At 39.5% G+C, this 19,203-nt stretch overlaps 1 protein-coding gene across 2 annotated transcripts in view; it reads left to right on the forward strand.

Moving 5' to 3' along the window:
* The window catches only part of ABCC4 (ATP binding cassette subfamily C member 4 (PEL blood group)), a 267,510-nt gene extending 255,709 nt beyond the window's left edge, over window positions 1-11,801 (forward strand). For both annotated transcript variants that reach the window (XM_086709433.1, XM_086709438.1), the window contains one exon: window positions 9,995-11,801. In XM_086709433.1, coding sequence (XP_086565559.1) covers window positions 9,995-10,102 — 108 coding nt within the window. In that variant the 3' untranslated portion in view covers window positions 10,103-11,801. The remainder of the gene's footprint in view (window positions 1-9,994) is intronic.
* Window positions 11,802-19,203: the final 7,402 nt, after the last annotated feature.

The following is a 19,203-nucleotide window of genomic DNA, read 5'->3' on the forward strand; positions in this document are numbered from 1 at the left end:
TACGTACAGAAATGCTCAGAGGTTGCAATTAGAAACCTTGGGATTCCTGGTCCTGTAATCTTGCACCTAACATAACAATATTAACGGTGCTACATTCGTATAGCTCTGTATCATTTATCTTACGTGGTTCTCACATGTGTGAGTTCACTTAATCCTCCTGGTGGTTCTTTCTTATCCCACTTCATGGACAAGGAGACTGGATTGAGGACTCACCTAAGGTCACAGAGCTGGTCAGTGGAGAGCAGAGGGCTAATCGCTGGGTGAAGCTGAGAGTTGCTGTGGTCCACATGTCCAATTTCAAAACCCTGCTCCTTTTCTCATGTGGAATCCAACGTGGGGCCAGGTTTACATAATGGCAGCACATCCCTCTGGGATCTCAGAGGCTCAGGTCACCTCTCTGGAAAGACGTAAGGAAATACGTATCCCAGTTGAGTATCTCAACCCAGTTGAGAAGTTGACATTACTTCTGCGCATGCTTGGACATCTTAGAGCAGGCTGTCAGATTGTCAACTTTTTAAATGTGCAGCCATCAAATATCAAAGCATCACTGAGAATGATGACAGTAGGAAGATGGGTGTAAGTTAACAAGCTTTCGGCTCCTGACAGGTTGGAATCCGTTTCTTTGAAAAGAAAATGCAACATCTAGAAAAAGGTACTTCCATGTCAACGTTCTCTTGACCACATAGTTGTTTCTCTTCAAATGTTGGTATAGGCAAGCGTAATTACTCTCGTTGACCCTCAGAGATGATCTGTGGAATAGTAGAGAAAGTACTTTTTAGGTACATAAAGCGGGGAGGTGCGTTAGTCTTCTAGGGGCTACCCCATCAAAACAGAATAGGTGTCTTAAAACCACAGCAATTTGTTCCTCACGGTTCTGGAAGCTGGAGTTTTGAAATCAAGGTATCTACAGGGTTGGTTTCCTCTGAAATATCGCTCCTTGGCTTGTCGATGACCATCTTCTTTGTCTTAGTGTGGTCTGCCCTCTGTGTGTGCCTGAGTGCTAAACTGCTCATACAAGGGTACCAGTCAGATTAGATTAGGACCCACCTCTGTGACCTCATTTTAACTTAACTGACCCTATCTCCACATACAATCACATTCTGAGACACTGAAGGCTTAGGACTTCAACATACAAATCTCGAGGGGACACAGTTCAGCCCATAACCGAGGTGAATCTTGTCATTCATTCTCCTACATGATGAAGCAGACCTAATTGAGGTTTTTTGGAGTTCCTTTGTTCCCAGTATATAACAGGTGCCATTTTATCTATTGGTGAAATCACCAGCTGTAACCCCAAAGTTAGGAAATCCTGATAATCCTATGTTCTAGGAGCCTGGACCAGTTTGAATTGGTAGAAACGCTTAGCAGCTCCATGGCCCCGTATGTCTCCTGAGGTCTCTGAGCTGTCCCGTCCTCACTTGTGCTGGGGTTACAGCAAGGCCTGGCTACAAGGATCAGATGAGACTACATGCTTTGAACAATGCAGAGCCTTTTACAAATACAAGAGTTTTCCCTCTCAACAACGCAAGGGGATTGGTTTTTTAAAGGCTGTGGATTGAACCATTACCTCCCTAAAATAACAAATGAAGTACCCAAAGTTCTTCTAGGTAAGCTTTAGAGACTCTAAATTTGTTTTTAGTAATAATTTTTTTTAACAGATGATATAAACTAATGCTATAAAACTCAAAAACTTCAGTTTTTAAAAATGATTGTTTTGGGGCGCCTGGGTGGCGCAGTCGGTTAAGCGTCCGACTTCAGCCAGGTCACGATCTCGCGGTCCGTGAGTTCGAGCCCCGCGTCAGGCTCTGGGCTGATGGCTCGGAGCCTGGAGCCTGTTTCCGATTCTGTGTCTCCCTCTCTCTCTGCCCCTCCCCCGTTCATGCTCTGTCTCTCTCTGTCCCAAAAATAAATAAAAAACGTTGAAAAAAAAATTTATAAAAACAAATAAAAATGATTGTTTTAGCTTGTAAATAAAAGGTAAGTCATCCACCCACTCTTCAGGACAGAGCCCTGACACCTGTGTTGACCCTTCTGCTGATACAGCCCATTTGTCAACACAGACTTGTGCATATATACTTTCTGTTTTGTGAGCACAAGTGACAGCTGTTTCTTACTTCTTTCAGTTAATGTATCTCATATTATATCAACGCATATAATTATCTTTTTTTAAAAGTTGATTTGTTTTGAGAAAGAGAGAGCACAAGTGGGGGAAGAACAGAGAGAAAGAGAGAGAGAATCCCACGGAGGCCCCGATGTGGGGCTTGAACTCACAAACCGTGAGATCATGACCTGAGCCAAAATCAAGAGTCAGACGCTTAATCGACTGAGCCACCCAGGCGCCCCTGGTTATGTCATTCTTTTTAATGGCTACATAGTATTTATGCTTTCTCCACTCTCTTCTCCCCATTTTTTCCTTCTAATTAAGTTGTTACAGTTTAGTTTTCTTTTCCCAAAGAATGAGCTGGTAGATTTACTTACTGATTCTTGTACTCTGTGTTCCAGTTTATCACTTTCTGCTTTTATATGTGTTAATACCGTCTTTGGTTTATTTTATTGTGGTTTCTTGAATGCATTTGTTTTCATTCGTTCTTGTTCATTAATATAAATATTTTAAGGCAGTCAACTTTTCTCGGAAGACTGTTCTAGCTATATGCTATGCTATACGCTACTGGTTCTGGTATGCAGTGCTTTTGTCATAGTTAAGTTTTCAAATACAAATCTAAAGTTTTGTTTTCTTTTTTTTTTTTTTTAATTTTTTAGAGAGAGACAGAGCATGAGTGGGGGAGGAGCAGAGAGAGAGAGAGAGGGAGACACAGAATCCAAAGCAGGCTTCAGGCTCTGAGCTGTCAGCACAGAGCCCGATGTGGGGCTTGAACCCATGAACCGTGAGATCATGACCTGAGTCGAAGTTGGACACTTAACCGACTGACCACTCAGGCACCCCTAAAATTTTATTTTCAATTTTCTCTTTGGCTCAAAAATTGAGAAAGGGGCCTTTAAAACTTCCTGGTGGTGGGGGTTTGGTTTTTTTTTTATGTTTTCTAGTTTACTCATCAGTGTTGATTTGCATTGCCTTGTGATCATAGAGTTGTCTATGCTGTTTCCACCCAGAAACAGTATTTGTTAATACTTTTCTTGTGTTCTAGTGCATAGTCAACTTTTGTGAATGTTTTTTGTGTGTTTAAAAAGATGGACTAGTGTTTGTTTACAGTATAGCATTTAATGATTTTTAATTAGATTTACTTTAGTAATTACTTAGATCTTCTCCTTATTTTGGTCCATTTGATGTGACACATTATGTTAGTCTTATATTATTACAACCTTTCACTTTATAGTTCCTGTCATTTTTGCTTTGCTTGTCATTTTGGTTTTTAATTTTTATGTTCTCATTTTTTAGTCCACAGATATTCTTGACTTGGGTCTTCACTGTGAATTATATTTTCTTCTATTTTAAAGTGCTTTTCTTTCTTGGCTTCATTTAATGCACCTGGCCCTGAATGCAGGCAAGCTGGTTCAAAATTTCAGTTGAGTCTCCTGCTTTTCCCTTTGTTTTCAATCACCTGGTATATCTTAGTCTTTTAGTATCAGATTACAGAAATATTCCCTGTAAATGGCATATAGTTCAGTTAGCTCTGAGATTTAATCTTAGTCCTCCTTTTTTTAACAGATGAGTTTAGTCCATTTACCTTTATTGAGAATCACCATACTTCTATTATGTTTTCAGCTTTTAGTGTTCCTTTTTTTTAACCTTTTAATTAGTATGTATTTTTTTTAAGATTAAAAAAAATTAATTGATCTCTACCCAACATGAGGCTGGAACACAACCCCAAGATCAAGAGTCTCAATCTCTACTGACTAAGCCAGCCAGGTGCCTCTATTTATTTTTCTTTGCTCATTGTTTTATGTGTGTACCTTTCATTTCTCCTGGGAACACCTTATTATTATTGATTCCCCATATGAACAATGACAACATCTCTTCCCTCTCTCCCTGTGCTCCCACCAGATTTTTGTTGTTTAGTTTTCCTTATACTGTTTACTGTCAAATCTTTAAAAATACTTAAACCTTTATTATTTTACTTGCTTACTTATTTTATTTTTAAAAAAAATTTTTTTAACATTTATTTATTTTTGAGACAGAGACAGAGCATGAATGGGGGAGGGTCAGGGAGAGAAGGAGACATAGAATGTGAAACAGGCTCCAGGCTCTGAGCTGTCAGCACAGAGCCCAATGTGGGGCTCGAACTCACGGACCACGAGATCATGACCTGAGCCACAGTCAGACGCTCAACCGACTGAGCCACCCAGGCACCCCATTGCTTACTTGTTTTAAATGCTACTTTCTCTCTTAGTTGGCTAAACTCTGTCTTCTAGTATGTTGTTTTTCAGACTTTGGGTTGTGATCCAGTTGTGGAGTTATGAAATCTGTTTCATCAGTCATGACCTGCATGTATTAAGAAATGAGGTAGAGGGGCACCTAGGTGGCTCAGTCGGTTGAGCATCCAGCTCTTGATTTTGGCTCATATCATGATCCCAGGGCCGTGAGATTAAGGCCAGCATTGGGTTCCATGCTGAACTGAGTGTGGAGCCTGCTTAAGATCCCTCTTTCTCCCTCTGTCCCTCTCCCCCTCTCCCCCTTTCATACTCTCTAAAATAAAAAAATAAAACTAAAAAAATGAGAAAAGAATGGAATGGAAAGAAAAGAACAGTGTAACTGTCATAGTAATAGTAAATATTTCTTGGGTCTGTACTGAGTCTCAATGTAATATGAAATGTACTTACTCCTGATCTCATGGTTTGTGAGATCAGGCCCTGTGTTGGGCTCTACTTGGGATTCTCTCTGTCTCCTCTCTGCCCTTCTCCTGTTCATGTGCACACACGTGCTCACTTGTGCACGTGCTCGCTCTCAAAATAAACGTTAAAAAAAAATGTACTTACTACTGTGGGTGATAGTCCAAACAAAAGGTTGGAAAACAGTGCTCTGTACCATCTTAAAGGAGGGTTCATTGGAGTTAGAATCCCCCTGACTTAACTGTGTGTGTGTGTGTGTATATGTATATGTATATGTGTGTGTGTGTGTGTATACACACACACACACATATATTTGTACATATACATATATAATTTGCTGCGCCTCTAATTTAAATGCTTTGGCTATAAAATTCTTGGGTCCCACTTTCTTTCACTTAGTATGCTATAAACTTTGCTCTAAGGGTTCTCTCATTCTTTATTCATATGGAGCGGTCAAGTTAGACTTAACTTGATCTTCTTTCCTGAAGCCCAAAACTCTTTCTCAATTTTGAAGACTGTTAGTTTTTCCTAGGGTATGATGTACCCTTTTGTTCCCTAGCTTCACGTCTTTTATTTCTGGAAGTTACTGGAATTATAGCTTTGAAGTTCTCTCTTTGATTGGAGTCTCCTCTTTACACATATCTATCATGTATATGTTGTTTGTTCTTTACGTTATAAGGCTATTTTCTCCTTGATCCTTTTTAATTATTTTATTTTTTTAATGATTTTATTTATTTTTGAGAGAGAGAGAGACAGAGACAGAGACAGAACACGAGCTGGGGAGGGGCAGAGAGAGAGGGAGACACAGAATCCGAAGCAGGCTCCAGGCTCCGAGCTGCCAGAGCCCGACGTGGGGCTCAAACTCGTGAACTGTGAGATCATGATCTGAGCTGAAGTCTAGACGCTTAACCGACGGAGCTACCCAGGCACCCCTTTAATTCCTTATTAACTTCTAATTATGCTTGCTTTCTCAATTCTGTCCCCTGTGTCTCATCCTGTTTCTCCAGTGGTTGCTGAACTACTTTGTGCTGTGTTCACACAGCTGCCCTTTCTGTGATGCTTCCCTGTTCTCCTCCATTCCACTCGTAGCCCCAGTCAGCTCCTGCTTCATCGTCTGGTGTTGCTGTGCCACATTTCCAAACGTTCAAATTTCTGTTGTCCACAGGTTGATTGTTCTGTATTTTCTTTGAGTGTATTACATTATATTTTTTTCAAAATTTCCATTTGTTCAGTGAGTATTTATTTGACATGTGCTTATCTTGTTCCTTTTCCTCACTGTGTATTTTACAGATCTTGTACTACTACTATAATGTTGTTGGTTGTTGTTGTTGTTATTCCTACCACTCATCTTTGAATTAAGTGAGTTTCTCCTAGACTATATTTTTATAGGATGATGGTGGCTAGGGCATTATTTCAGGCTAAAGGGAATTCTGTCTGCTTAACGTAGAAGTTCCTTATGACAGAGGGGGAGAGAGAGAGAGAGAGAGAGAGAGAGAGAGAGAGAGAGAGTGTGTGTGTGTGTGTGTGTGTGTATAAGCAAGAGAGAGAAATTGAAGATGCGTGTTCATTTAGCCTGTCCTCCTCCCTAGCCTGCAGAGATGGGCAGTTACTTGCATGTCAGTATCTCCCTTCTCCTAGGGCCTCATCAGTGTATATGCTTCAGGCAAAGATGGGGATTCTGTACATTCCTCATTGACTCACCTTGGAATTTGCCAGGTAGTTGGACAACTGTGCTCTCCCATGATTGCTGAGATCTCCGCTAGCTACTTCCTCTCTGTCTTACCACAGCCCCACTGGATCCAGTTGCATATGGCAGCCCATCCAGATATCTTGCCGTTTGGGATTTCAGATGAGTCCTGATTTCATTAAAGATGGGCTTCTTTTTTATCTCGTGGTATCCTTGCTGTTTAGGGTGATTTCTGAGACGATTAAGGGGAGGGAAAAATCCATTTCTGTTATCTTAAAAGCAGAGGTCTTCTCTAACTCTCTGGTACTCTTTAACCTCAACAACAGACCAGCCAGCGTGTACCTAACCAGAGTTAGGCCTGCCGTAAAGATGAGGTTGAGAGTTACCGGAATTGAGCTAGGGCCGTACAGTTTAGCGAGAGTGAACTGGCAAGAGTCTGGAGCCAGAAATCACCATATTGAACCAATGTAAATGAAAGGTCACTTGCTGGCTTTCACTCATGCATGGGCAGCTTTTATTGCTCTGTTGCTTTTAGTAAGATCTAATTCCGTGATGGTTGCTTTATTGACAAGCCAGCATCCATTACTACACCTTGTTTGAGCCTCCGTCAGAGCAACTGTAATGAACCAGACCCAAGAGAAAGAGGGGAAGAGGGACAAGAAGCCCAGAACTCACTGGGCACACGGTCTGCTTGCCCTGATCTTTAACTTATATGGTATTGTTCCTTTTAACCTTCACAACTGTATTAAGCTGGCATTATTGCCCCTTTTAACAAATGGAGGAGTTGACACCCAAGAGCCCAAGTGCCTGCTCAAAGTCAACAGTTAGTGAATATCAACTTTCATAGGCTTTTTTTTTTTTAAGTTTATTTCTTTTGAGTAGGAGGGAGGCAGAGAGAGAGAGAGAGAGAGAGAGAATCCCAATCAGGCTCCACACTGTCAGCGTGTGTCAGTGTGTCACTGTCAGCCCAGCGTGGGGCTCGAACCCACAGACCATGAGATCACCACCTGAGCCAAAATCAAGAGCCACTTAACCGACTGAGCCACCCAAGTGCCCCCTCTCGTAGTCTGTTAACTGTCTTTCTGCCTCCCCGGTGACCATATTCACCGAATTAAAGGTGTCTCGGCTTCAACTCAGGGGATCTGTAAAGATAAAACCAAAACAGCCACAAAGGGCCTCCCAGCTGTTTTGTTTTCATCATTTAAGCGGGTGATGCTGCTACCTTCTGTGGACCGAGGGGCCACTTCTCAGAGTGGCTTCGTAATCACACCCACCACTTCACTTCAGTCTGCAGTTTGTAGCCAGTAATTAGTTCCTATGAGGTAAGTCACTGTCTCACCTGACAGGTGAGGCCGCCGGTATGGAGAGGGCTTGAGTGATTTCTCCAGGGTCAACAGTGAGTCCCAGGAAGAGTGGATGGAGATGGACCTCCCCATCCTAGGCTGAGCCTACGGCACGGGGACCCGTCACCCAACTGCCTTCATAACCCGCACCCTTCATAACCCAGGAAGAGGAGGGCTCCTCTCTTGCGTGTGCTGTTAGCTTCAGTGTATTCCCGGCCGTGTCAACACATGAGGAGAAGAAGGGTCAAATCAAGGATTTTATACACAGGAAGCTCGCTTTCAGGGTTTAGTTTCAGGTGTCTCAAACCACGAAGCTAAGACCATTTCAGTGAAGCGTTGCCAATAATGACTTTCCTGTATAAAAAATTACATTCAGAGGGTGATAGGGAAAGGAATTGGCTTTTTTGGAGAGGACTACCAAGCAGTAGAAAATGAAAAGGTACTTTTATTCTTCTGGTTGTTTTTAGTTTCAACAAGATACCTCTTTTTTGGGAGTGCATAAATCTATAACTGTACAAAATATGGATAGCTTTAAATTAAAAAAAATTTTTTTTAATTAACACCCCCCAAAGGTATTTTTTTAAATACTTGTGTTATAATGGAAATAACTTCAGATTTCACCCAGTGAAGTCCAAACGTTCTTGGAGAAGGCCTCATTTTACTCCTTCAGTGACATTTTAATATACAATATTTCATATGTAATGTTAGTTTTGGAGTAGCAAGTCTGTAAGCAATAAGAGAAAAAGAAAGTACACTTAATCTGAAGGTAGATGTCCCAGCAATTTTCCTTTTTGTATGTGAAGCCCCTTCTCTCCCATGATAACTTTGTTGATAGCATCCACACATATATTTGGAGCCAGGTGTTGTAAAATAGATCCGGAATCGTGTGACTTAAGAGACCCAGCTCATGACACGTGTCAGCCTCAGATAGATGGTACATTTTCTGTTTTAAAGACTCAAACAAAACTTTTCACATTCTTCTTTGGGAAAAAAAAAAAAATTACATTTGAAGTCCTTTTTCACCCAAACACATTTTGAGATAAGAGCTCACAAGTCTTGACATTATTTCATTTTGTTACGCGCATCTGTCAAGGAACCGAGATATGATACAGCTACTAAAAACCGATGATTGTGGAACAGAGAAACTTGACAGCATTTCATTCCCTTTATGTTCTGATTATACATTTATCAGAAAACCTGTATCTCTTCTAGTTCAGCTAGAAATTGGTAGAATTCAAGAACTCAAAGGCCTGGCAAAGAACTGTCCTATTATTTGGTATCATCTTACATTTTAGAGAAGATGCTTGGTTGAGTCATTGTTAAAGCTTTTGCTTCTCTTTTCATTATTGTGGCCCACTATCCACAGATCACATTTCTATAGGCCCTATAACTGCTCTGCCGCACAAATTAAACGCGGGGATATTTCATACATATACGCCAGCATTTCAATGCTTGTCAATCAGAGTTTATAAAATATAGGGATTACAACCTGATATTAACATCCAAATCTATTGTGCTCATTTTATGTGTGAAAATGAGAAACCCTCGTGCAGACGCTATATTCCCCAGCCCCTTTGTCACCCTGTTTTTAATTTATCTCCAGGTTTTGAGTCAGTAAAATGATTTTGCTTTATCAATTTAATGTGGTGATAAAACATATCTACGAATCAGAACGATCAGAACCAAAGTGGATCTACAGGTTGTTTGACATTAAGCCCCCGCCCTGCTGAGGGCATTAATAGGGCTGCTTTCTTCACAGAAGGAATATATCACTGTTGTGGGTTTGTTTGTTTTTTTATGGTATTGTTTTTATTTTCATTATTTTTTTAAGTCTGTTTATTTTGAGAGAGAGAGCATGCACACAGGCAGGGAGGGGCAGAGAGAGAAGGAGAGAGAGAATCCCAAGCAGGCTCCATACTGTTAGCCTGACAGAGCCTGACACGGGGCTCAAACGCAGGAACCGTGAGATCGTGACCCGAGCCGAAACCAAGAGAAGGACGCTCAATCGACTGAGTCACCCAGGCGACCCGTCCCCTATTTTTTTAAACTTTACTCCAGTCGTGATGTGATTCACTTCACGTGAAGAAATAGACATGGAAATGCATCGACCTGGGGAGGAGGGCTTGAAAACCTCTAAACGTGTTTTTATACCTTTTTTGTTCTTCTTTTTTTACAGGTGTACTTCAGAAGGAACTATCCAGATCTTACTCACAATGGCCATGTGGCTCTGAACGCTTCCAACGGACAGCCCTCAGCCTTTACGATTTTTGAAACAGCACTGTGATTGCACCACGGCATCAAGTCTGTTCCAGAGGCATTTTTCTAATAGTTTTTGTACTGGGTCAGTTCTCTTGTACTTTTTTTACACTAGCAAAAAATATTTACACGTGCAAGGTGTTTATTTGGAGTGCCCCTCCAGCTTCACCCAACGATTTCAAACTCTAGCAGGATGATTTACTATTTTTTTATTTATATGCTATAGTATTTTTTTTTTTTTTTCTTATCCAAATCACAGGTGCAGGACACCAGTAAAAGCTGTCTACCAGGTTTGGTGCCTTAAGAGACTTCAGAGCCAGAGCTCATTTTGTAAGGCATAAGACAAAGTTGTCACAGACTTTTTTCTTTCTTTTTTTTTTACTGGCCCAAATTCTATATAACTTTCCAGTTATATCAGGGATTCTATTCACTTGAAGACTGTGTGAAGTTGCCATTTTGTCTCGCCACTTTTTTTTTTTTTTTTTTTTTTTTAATGTAACTAGGATCCATTACTTCTCCCTAAAGGCCTCTGGTTGAAATAGTACAGCTAAATCTAATAGGAAAAACCAAAAATAAACTTTATCTTAAGTGACATTATAGTAGAATCTTCCCCCCTCTAAAAAAGATACATGCTTAAAATACAGCAGGGCAGTATTTAATTATATGTTCTGAAAGGCAAGGAAGAGAAAATAATGCTTCCTCAGAATTGGAGCCATGGCCATGTAGGTGATTTGATAATGAAGGACACAAGTGTGATCATTGATCATCTTCTAGATTTGCAGGACTCTGACATGGTAACTGCCGTCATTATGGAGATAGTTTCAAAAAAGACCAAACCACAAGCTGTAATTCTGGACTACAGCATAGGAGTCTCATTTGGATTTCTGGTTTACTAATAACGGACGGACTATTGACTATAAGCCTTTTGGCTTAGCATTTATTGAAATCCCGTCTCCACTGTGTGTACGAGCTCTCCTGACTTGGTGAGAAAAACCGAAAATCATCACAAACAGTGGCTGTAATTGTGCAGTGTATTCTCAGGCTGTATCCAGCAGGCTCCCTTTTATGAACCTGCCCAGGTTCTTTTCCCTCTGACCACTAATAGCACTTTGTTTAAGTCTTTCTGATGAGTGAGTCAGCAAACCACTGTACTTCCTAAGGCCTGCTGCACTTTATTTGAACCATGGGTCTTTAGTTTTTCTTGACGGTGGCTGTGGTATGTGAGTTCAGATTGCTAGAGGTTTTACTGTTGTGGTTTTAAGTTGGACTCTCGTGACCTCGAGAATAAGGTGTAACCACCCTCAAGTTGCATACATTCATATTTATGCTCTCATATTGTAGATTTTCAGACTCTTTAAAGAAAGAAACAAATGGTTTGTAGCGTCAAGCCTTAAACAGCACTCAAGGCAAACTACACAACATTTGAGTGCAGTAGCTATTTGACTCTTTGTATTTAGAAATAATATGGTTAATGTTTAGTTCAGTAAGCCAGTAAGTTAATAGTCATGGATAGTATTTCATGACACTGAAATGGCAACAGTGATAGTTAGGAGGCTTGTTGAAACAGTGGGAGACACTGCAAATGTGTATGTGCTTATTTGGTCTTTAGAGGTTAAGGACAGTTTAAAAAAAAAACATGTTTCTATTTTATTTCTATTTCAGTGTCATCATAGAATTTTTTTAATGAAACAAAATTCAGTTGAAATAAATGACCGTTTTCATCTCCATTCAGAGGTCTGTGTTTTGTTCTTGGAGGGATTACTGACTCGTGTTCTTGCTGTTGAAAGCCCACAAGTTTTCCAGAGATCAAAAAATAGCTTCATTATCAACTGGTTCTCTCAGCTAACTGGACGTAGCACATATTCTAAGTAGACAGGTGGGTTTCAGGCGGCCCTTGAGGCAAGCCTAGGTGTACTCTCACCCAGGAAGGGAGACCGTATTAGCTTATGCCCTAGGCTGGAACAAGTATTAAATTGTTGAGGTTTTTGTTGTTTGAAGGTGACTTTGCACTGAACTCACAGGAAACATTTATTGCTGCTACATTAAAACACTGTAGAACACGGGTTCTCAAAGTGTGGTCCCTGGACCAGGAGCATCAGCATCACCTGGGAACTTGTCAGAAATGCACATCCTTGTGTCTCATCCCACATCTACTGAATCAGAAACTGTGGTGCTGTGGACCAGTAATCTGTGTCTTAACAAGGCCTACGGATGATTCTGATTGAGAAACCAGTGCTGAAGAACATCAAGTACTCCTAAAGCTCATTAAGAAAAACACAGAAAGCCCAATTAGAGAAATGGACAAGAGACTTAAGTAGGCACTTTGCAAAAGAGAATATCCAAGTGACCAATAATTGGAAAAGTGCTTACTCTTATTGGTTACCAGGGAAATGCAAATTAAAACCACAGTGACATAGCACAAAACACCCGTGAGCACGGCTAAAATTTAAAAGACTACCGATGGGGTGCCACTGGAGCAATGGGAACTCTCATATAAAAGTGTGTATAAAAAAGTGTATGTTGAAAAAACTTGGGAAAACACTTTGATGGCATTTACTCAAGCTGCATACCCTGTGATCCACAGAGGTGTGCTCCAAGAGATGTGTTCAAGGATGTTCCTGGAAGTATAATTCCTAGTAGCCCCAAAGTGGAAATAATCCAAATGCCCATCAACAGCAAAAAGAGAATAAACTGATGCGATAAAATACTCCACACCAACTAAAGCAATTAAATTACATCAGTGACACAGGTGAACTTCAAAAATTTAAGCCTGCCCCAAAACAATATAACTCCATTTACACAAAGTTCCAACATAGTTTATACTGTTTAAAGCCTAACAGTTGCTTTGGGAAGGTAGAAGATGTTGGTAATTGGGGGAAGTAAAAAGGTAGCTTCTAGGGTATTTAAGGTGTCTTTCTTTCTTTTCTTTTTTCTTTTTTTTTTTTTTTTTTTTTGGCCACGTGGTGGTTAGATCAGTATTGGGTTCTTCATTTATTTTCTGCACTTTTCTGTTGCATGTGCCATTTTGCAATTCAAAAAGGAAAATTCTCAGCCTTGTTTTTCTTTTAGAATATCATTCAAATCCAGTAGCTAACCTGCATCTGGGAAATTACTTATGCTGAGTGCTTAGGATAAGAGGCTGTTGACACCTTGTCCTGTGGCCCATAGCTAATGGCCTCATTTGAAGCTCTTGGTACATGAGAGGTCAGGGTCTATATTTTCTGTGGCTAATTAATAAGCTAAACCTCACTTCATCTCCAATTTCAGGGGAAATAAAAAAAGGAACTGTAAGATTTTTCTGGGTTCTTTTTTAAAAACCACTTTATTGAGGTATGATTGACATAAAAACTGTACATATTGAATGTGTACAACTTGATGACTTTGGAGATAAGTCTACACTCTTAAAGACATCACCACAGTCTATGCCATAAATGGCTTACCCATCGCCTCCAAAAGTTTCCTAACACCATAAGTGGTTGCTGCCTGAACTTATGAAGGAACTATTTCAATCAATTCAATGCAGTGAATTAGACTTGTTAAGAATTGTGATAATTTGGTTAGGTAATGATTAACTTAGCTGGTTACACTGTCCCTGTGTGAGCTGATGAAAATCTGTTGTTTGTTGTTTTTTGTTTTTACGGAGGGTTTGACTAAAGATACTACCTGAGTATTTTGTTTCCTATCTAATTCTGAAGTTTAATCATATTCCGAATCTTATGCCTTGAAGTGTGTGAAATTTAGCACCTGAATGTGTAAAGTCACTTTCCACAATTCTGTTTTGGAGGGTTTTCGAGATACATCTTTACCCTAGAAAACTTAGGGCATTCAAGACACCACTTCTCAAGAATAAATTGTAAAATCCCTCTAATGTAGTTCAGGGAATGGTTTAACTTACAGTTGACTAAAAGGAAAGACATCTTTCACTTGGAATGAGGAAAACTAAGAAAGTTCAAATTAACACAACAAAAATCCTAAAAGCCATGTTAATGGTTAACCCATGTTTAGTGACAGAGTGAATTCTCAAAAGATCTTTCATTGAAAATTGTCCATAAAAGGAAATTATATTCTCCATCAGAAAGTTATAAGACCATATCATTCCACAAGTACAGGCTGAAAAATAGTCATAGGTTTTCTCAAAAATTGCAATAAATTCATGGATTCGCTTTCACAAAATATGTGTTTTATTGGGCGTTTTGATCCTTATCAAATTGAGTATTTTAAAGGATAACCACATTCACACACAAAGTCTTTCTTCACATTTTGTATTTGGGAATTTAGAAATAAATGTTAAAGTATATATATATAACCAATAATTTTCACTCCTTTCTTGTTGAACAAGAAACATTAACTCTCATGGGGCGCCTGGGTGGCTCAGTCAGTTAAGTGTCTGACTCTTGATCTCAGCTTAGGTCTTGATCTTGGGGGTCATGAGTTCAAGCCCCGAGTTGGGCTCCACACTAGGTGTGAAATCTATGTAAATAAATAAATTAAATAAATAAATCTCAAAAATCTAATCAAGTACTGGAGTCTTTTTTGATACATGTTGCACTTTGGTTCTCCGATACAGAAGGTGCTAGGGCAGTAAATTAGCACCATCCTTGACAAAGATGGGATATGGTCACCCTGTAGCCAGGTGGCCTTACTTAACATGCTTGGGTTTCTCAGCCTCTCTGAACCTCAGCTGCTTCATCTGTAAAGTGGATGTGTTTCCTGCCCTTGTATAGTTGCTTGGGTTGGGGTGATTGTTGGGCCAAGAGCATCCAAAGAAACAGGCTGGACTCATTGACCTTGTATAAGAAGAGGGTCCCCTCTTCGAGAGAGGAGAGCAAGGTAGGTGTGGATGAAGGTAGGTTTGTAGACTGTATGTAGAAGGTATATTTGAGGAGGTCCTCATCTGATGGCCTAAAACGAACTTCTTACTTCACATGTAATTGAAAGGAAACCAGCACAAGCTCTGGAGTCAGTCTTCCAGGTTCAAATACTGTCTTGTCTGCACGTTGGCGGTCTGGGTTTGGATAGGAGTTCTGCCTGCTCGTTGTGAGATCTTATGGTCAGGAAACAACATGCTATGCTTCAATTCCTTCGTAAAATTGGGGATGGTACATTTCTCAGAGGGCTCTTGCAAAGGCTTAACTATGACTGTGACAGTGTGTGGTCCGTGGACTAGTGCCAGTCCACGAACTGTTCGCAACCAAGAATTTCAAGAAAACTAGAAGCACTTTAGCCATTTGACTTCGCCATGACATCCGAACTCAGGATCTGTGGAATCTTGTCCAACAGGCTAGAGAACAATTTGGTGAACTTCCATGGTGAGGAGTGTGTGACCCGAGCTATACACTAGCTGTGAGCAGTAGAATCTTGTATTCGTTTGCAATGGACTGGAAATTTAAATTAGTAAAACTGATTTCTTTTTTTTTTTTTTTTTAGTAAAACTGATTCTTAATCCCAGACAGCTGAGAAGCATTGCTTTAGAACAATGCTGAATATGTAGTTAGCTCTCAATAAATATTGGCCTCTTTATTAATTGTTACCATATCATGCAAAAATTATTCCATGATATTTATGTTTAAAATTTGACCTCCTAGGCTTTCAAAAGGTTCTATTCTACATTTGGAATATTTAATAACATTAAAAAGTTTTAAAAAATTCTTGCTCAAAGCTAAGAGTTTTTTCCTTAGTCTAAAAAGATACTTTAAAAAATAATACTGTGCTTGTGTTTATACCCACTATATCCTTGAATCTACAGCATGGTCTTGGAGAAGGTACCCGGGGACACACCAGGCCACTTGAAAAATCCTTTGAAGAACTTAAGGTTTTATGTGTAAGCTGTTGATTTCTCTTCAAAAACAGAATATGGATTAACTGAGCTTTTGCTTTTTAAATCTAATGTTGCTAAGGAAAATAACCTCATTTCCCCCCAAAAACTAAAACAGCAGTCTGTGTTGAAAAACAGTTACAAACATATGATTTATTTGATTTTAGAACTTAAAAATAACATTAATAAAAGGAATAACATGTCCCAGCCCTATAAGACCTCCATGTATACTCCCGGCCCATCTAACTTGCCTTGGGGGTCAACATTGGGATTGTAAGATTTTTTTAAGAAGCACCAAGATCAAGACGTAGATACACTACGAATGTTTTACAGAAAGCTTACGTTGGATGGTTCTAAGTTCAGTCTTTCATTCAGCAAGCATACTCCTAAAACTCGCCAACTCAATTATCCATCCCAATAGATGGAAGTTTTGGGTATTCCAAAACAGTGTTTGATCCAAAAGCTAATCGTATTTAATTTTGGAGGGCATTACGTGAAAAACATTTTTTAAATTAAATTTTGCAAGCTACCTAGACAAAAATTAAAATGAGTCTCTGTGAGACAGAGTTTATATCATGTTAAGAGTGCTATAAGAAAGGAACAGTCCACAGAGGATTGAGGATTTTTAAAGTTAAGTTTTATAACACCATGGCTTTTTAAAAGTCCATGAGTCCAAACTGATTCTAATAAGATAGGTGATAGGTAGATAAACGGGAAAGCTTTTTCGCAATGAAATACCAACTAATAGATGTAGGAGGATGGACAGAAAAAGTGCCATGTTGCAGCCATCACTGTCAGAAATCAAAGCCCAACATTGGCTGATAAGTGAATATAGGGTGAATGGGTTTTTTTGCGGAAAGGGGTAGGGCATTTTCATGAAATGAAAAATCTTCCCAGACGAATTGGTTCACAAGGGAGGAATTGTATCTTTTTAAAGTGGAAAAATCTGACAGGCACCACCCTAACCAAGTGATCAGAGTTAACATTACTAGTGATGGACCAAGTGACACCCTTGTCTCTGGGTGGGTGAGGCAGTGATGACAAGGCATCATTTCTGTGGTATTTCTGCCTCTCCACAAAAGAAAACACAAGTATAACCTAAATCAAGTCAACAGACAGACAAACCCAAATTGAGGACGTTCGACAAAACAACTGGCCTGTGCTCTTTATTTTTTTTAATTTTTTTGAAGTGATCTGTACACCCAACGTGGGGCTTGAACTCACAACCCTGAGATCGAGAGTTGCATGCTCCACTGACGGAGCCAGCCAGGTGCCCCTGGCCTGTATGCTAAAAATGTCCAGGACAATTAAAGGTTGAGGAAGTATTTCATATTAAGCGGAAACTGCAAAGATATGACAATTGAATGCATTGTGTGATCCTGGATTTAAAAAAGTTTCAATAAGGACAGTACTGCAATAATTGGTAAAACTGGAATGAGAACTGCATAGTAGATAATAGCGTATCAATATTAAATATCCTGAATTGATTCATACCATGGTTACTTAAGAGAATGTCCTTATTCTCAAGAAATACACACTGATGTATTTAGCAGTAAAGGGTTATGGGGTCTGTAACTTACTTTCAAACGGTTTAGTAAAAAGGATTATATATATGTTATACTGTATTATATATTTATGTTATATCATCCTGGATCAAAATGATATGTCTATGTATCTATGTTTCTCGAAAGGGAGAAAGCAAATTAGTTAAAAATGTGAAGTGAGTTAACCTAGTTGGAAATTCCACAGGATTCATTGTACTATTACTGCAACTTTTATGTAGATATAATTTTTTTTTCAAAATAAAAAGTTATAAAAACAACAACAACAAAACAAAACAAAAACAAAAAACCTTCCCCCAGCTCAACCACAAAGTGAAATCTCCACATTCGGATAAGCAAGAGTTGGCTCTAAGCGGTCCATAAAAATCACCAGATAATTTAAGTTTTGTGAGCATGGTTGGCACAGCTCCGTCCAAGCTGCGGGGATCCAATCCAGCTTGAAGCAAAAGCCCACCTTCCCCGCAGTCAAGGTGCCCCCCCCCCCCCCCCCCCCCCCGCTAACCAAATTATTTTTCACGTAGGCAGGATACAGCATTCTGTGACGTTTTAAGGATACAGTAACGTCAAAGGCAGACTCACTGATGGGCCAAATTTCCAGGACTGTCATGCCCTCCACTGTTGGAGGGGGCGGCCGCCTCTGGTTGCCCCCTGAGTTCCGAGTGGCCGTTCTGTCAATAACAGAAGAGCAATTAGGAGTGGATGCCCGGGACCTGCACGGACAGTTGCGACACAAAGTGCTCTTCATTGCCATTCAACAGAAGCACTGTGGATGATTCCAAACCATGTGTCCTGGTGTAAATTCTTTTTTTTCCAGAAGGCTCTCTGTCTCCTGTGATATGTAGATATTTCTATCTGGAGTTGTACCAGTCAAGCTTATTCTGGTCTGCATTTTCTTGATCTGAAAATAAACTAACTCCTTTTCGTTAGTTTTCTTGAAGATCTGGTTTAACTGATCTGATTCTGCCACCAGTGAACTCGATAAGAAAATGTCATTGCTATGCTGACGCTACTTATAAATGTAGTAACCAAAGCCAACACACGTGCACACAAGAGAAGGATATTCACTCTAGAATTCCTTTCCTTCAAATAGAAAACCATTTTCAAGGAAGTTCACTTTGGCAATTTGAAATCATGCTGAGAAATAAGGATGTCTGATTTCACCAAACAGATGAACATCTCTGGTCACTTTACAGTCCAATGGAAATTTGATTTCTCTTACTAAATATTTACAGTTTTTCTTCAATAAAATAGTCTTTCCAAAGATAATTTAATGGTATCAGTAAATACTCGTTATTTAATATAAAATAAAAAACATTATCTAATTGATAACACTTTTGTAAAGCACATTTGTATCTTTGAAACTCTGAAATTAAAAATAAAACTGAAATCAAATAATCAAAATGTTAACAATAGATATTTCTGACTGGTTTATTATCGCTGATTTTTATTTTCATTTTTTATTTTTATCCTCCAAACTACCCTCAATATGGGTTAATTCTAAGGTACAGAAATTCTGTAAAGAGAAGCCTTAGTGCCTCTTACAGTTAGGATAGCGAGTTTATATTTTATTTATGAATAATGTCTTACTGTCCACACAGATGCTCCTAGCTTCAATATCTTTACATCGGATACTCCGTTAGCTCATGAGTTGTACGGGTTCCTTAGAAACATTTTGTACCATGGTCTACATATCTTTCCGGTGTTCTCCTTCTCTAGCAACATCTGGCCAGTTTGAAAATTCCAATGTATTCC

This window comes from Puma concolor, chromosome A1 (assembly GCF_028749965.1).
Source record: "Puma concolor isolate L17-30 chromosome A1, mPumCon1.1.hap2, whole genome shotgun sequence".
NCBI classification, from domain to species: Eukaryota; Metazoa; Chordata; class Mammalia; order Carnivora; family Felidae; genus Puma; species Puma concolor.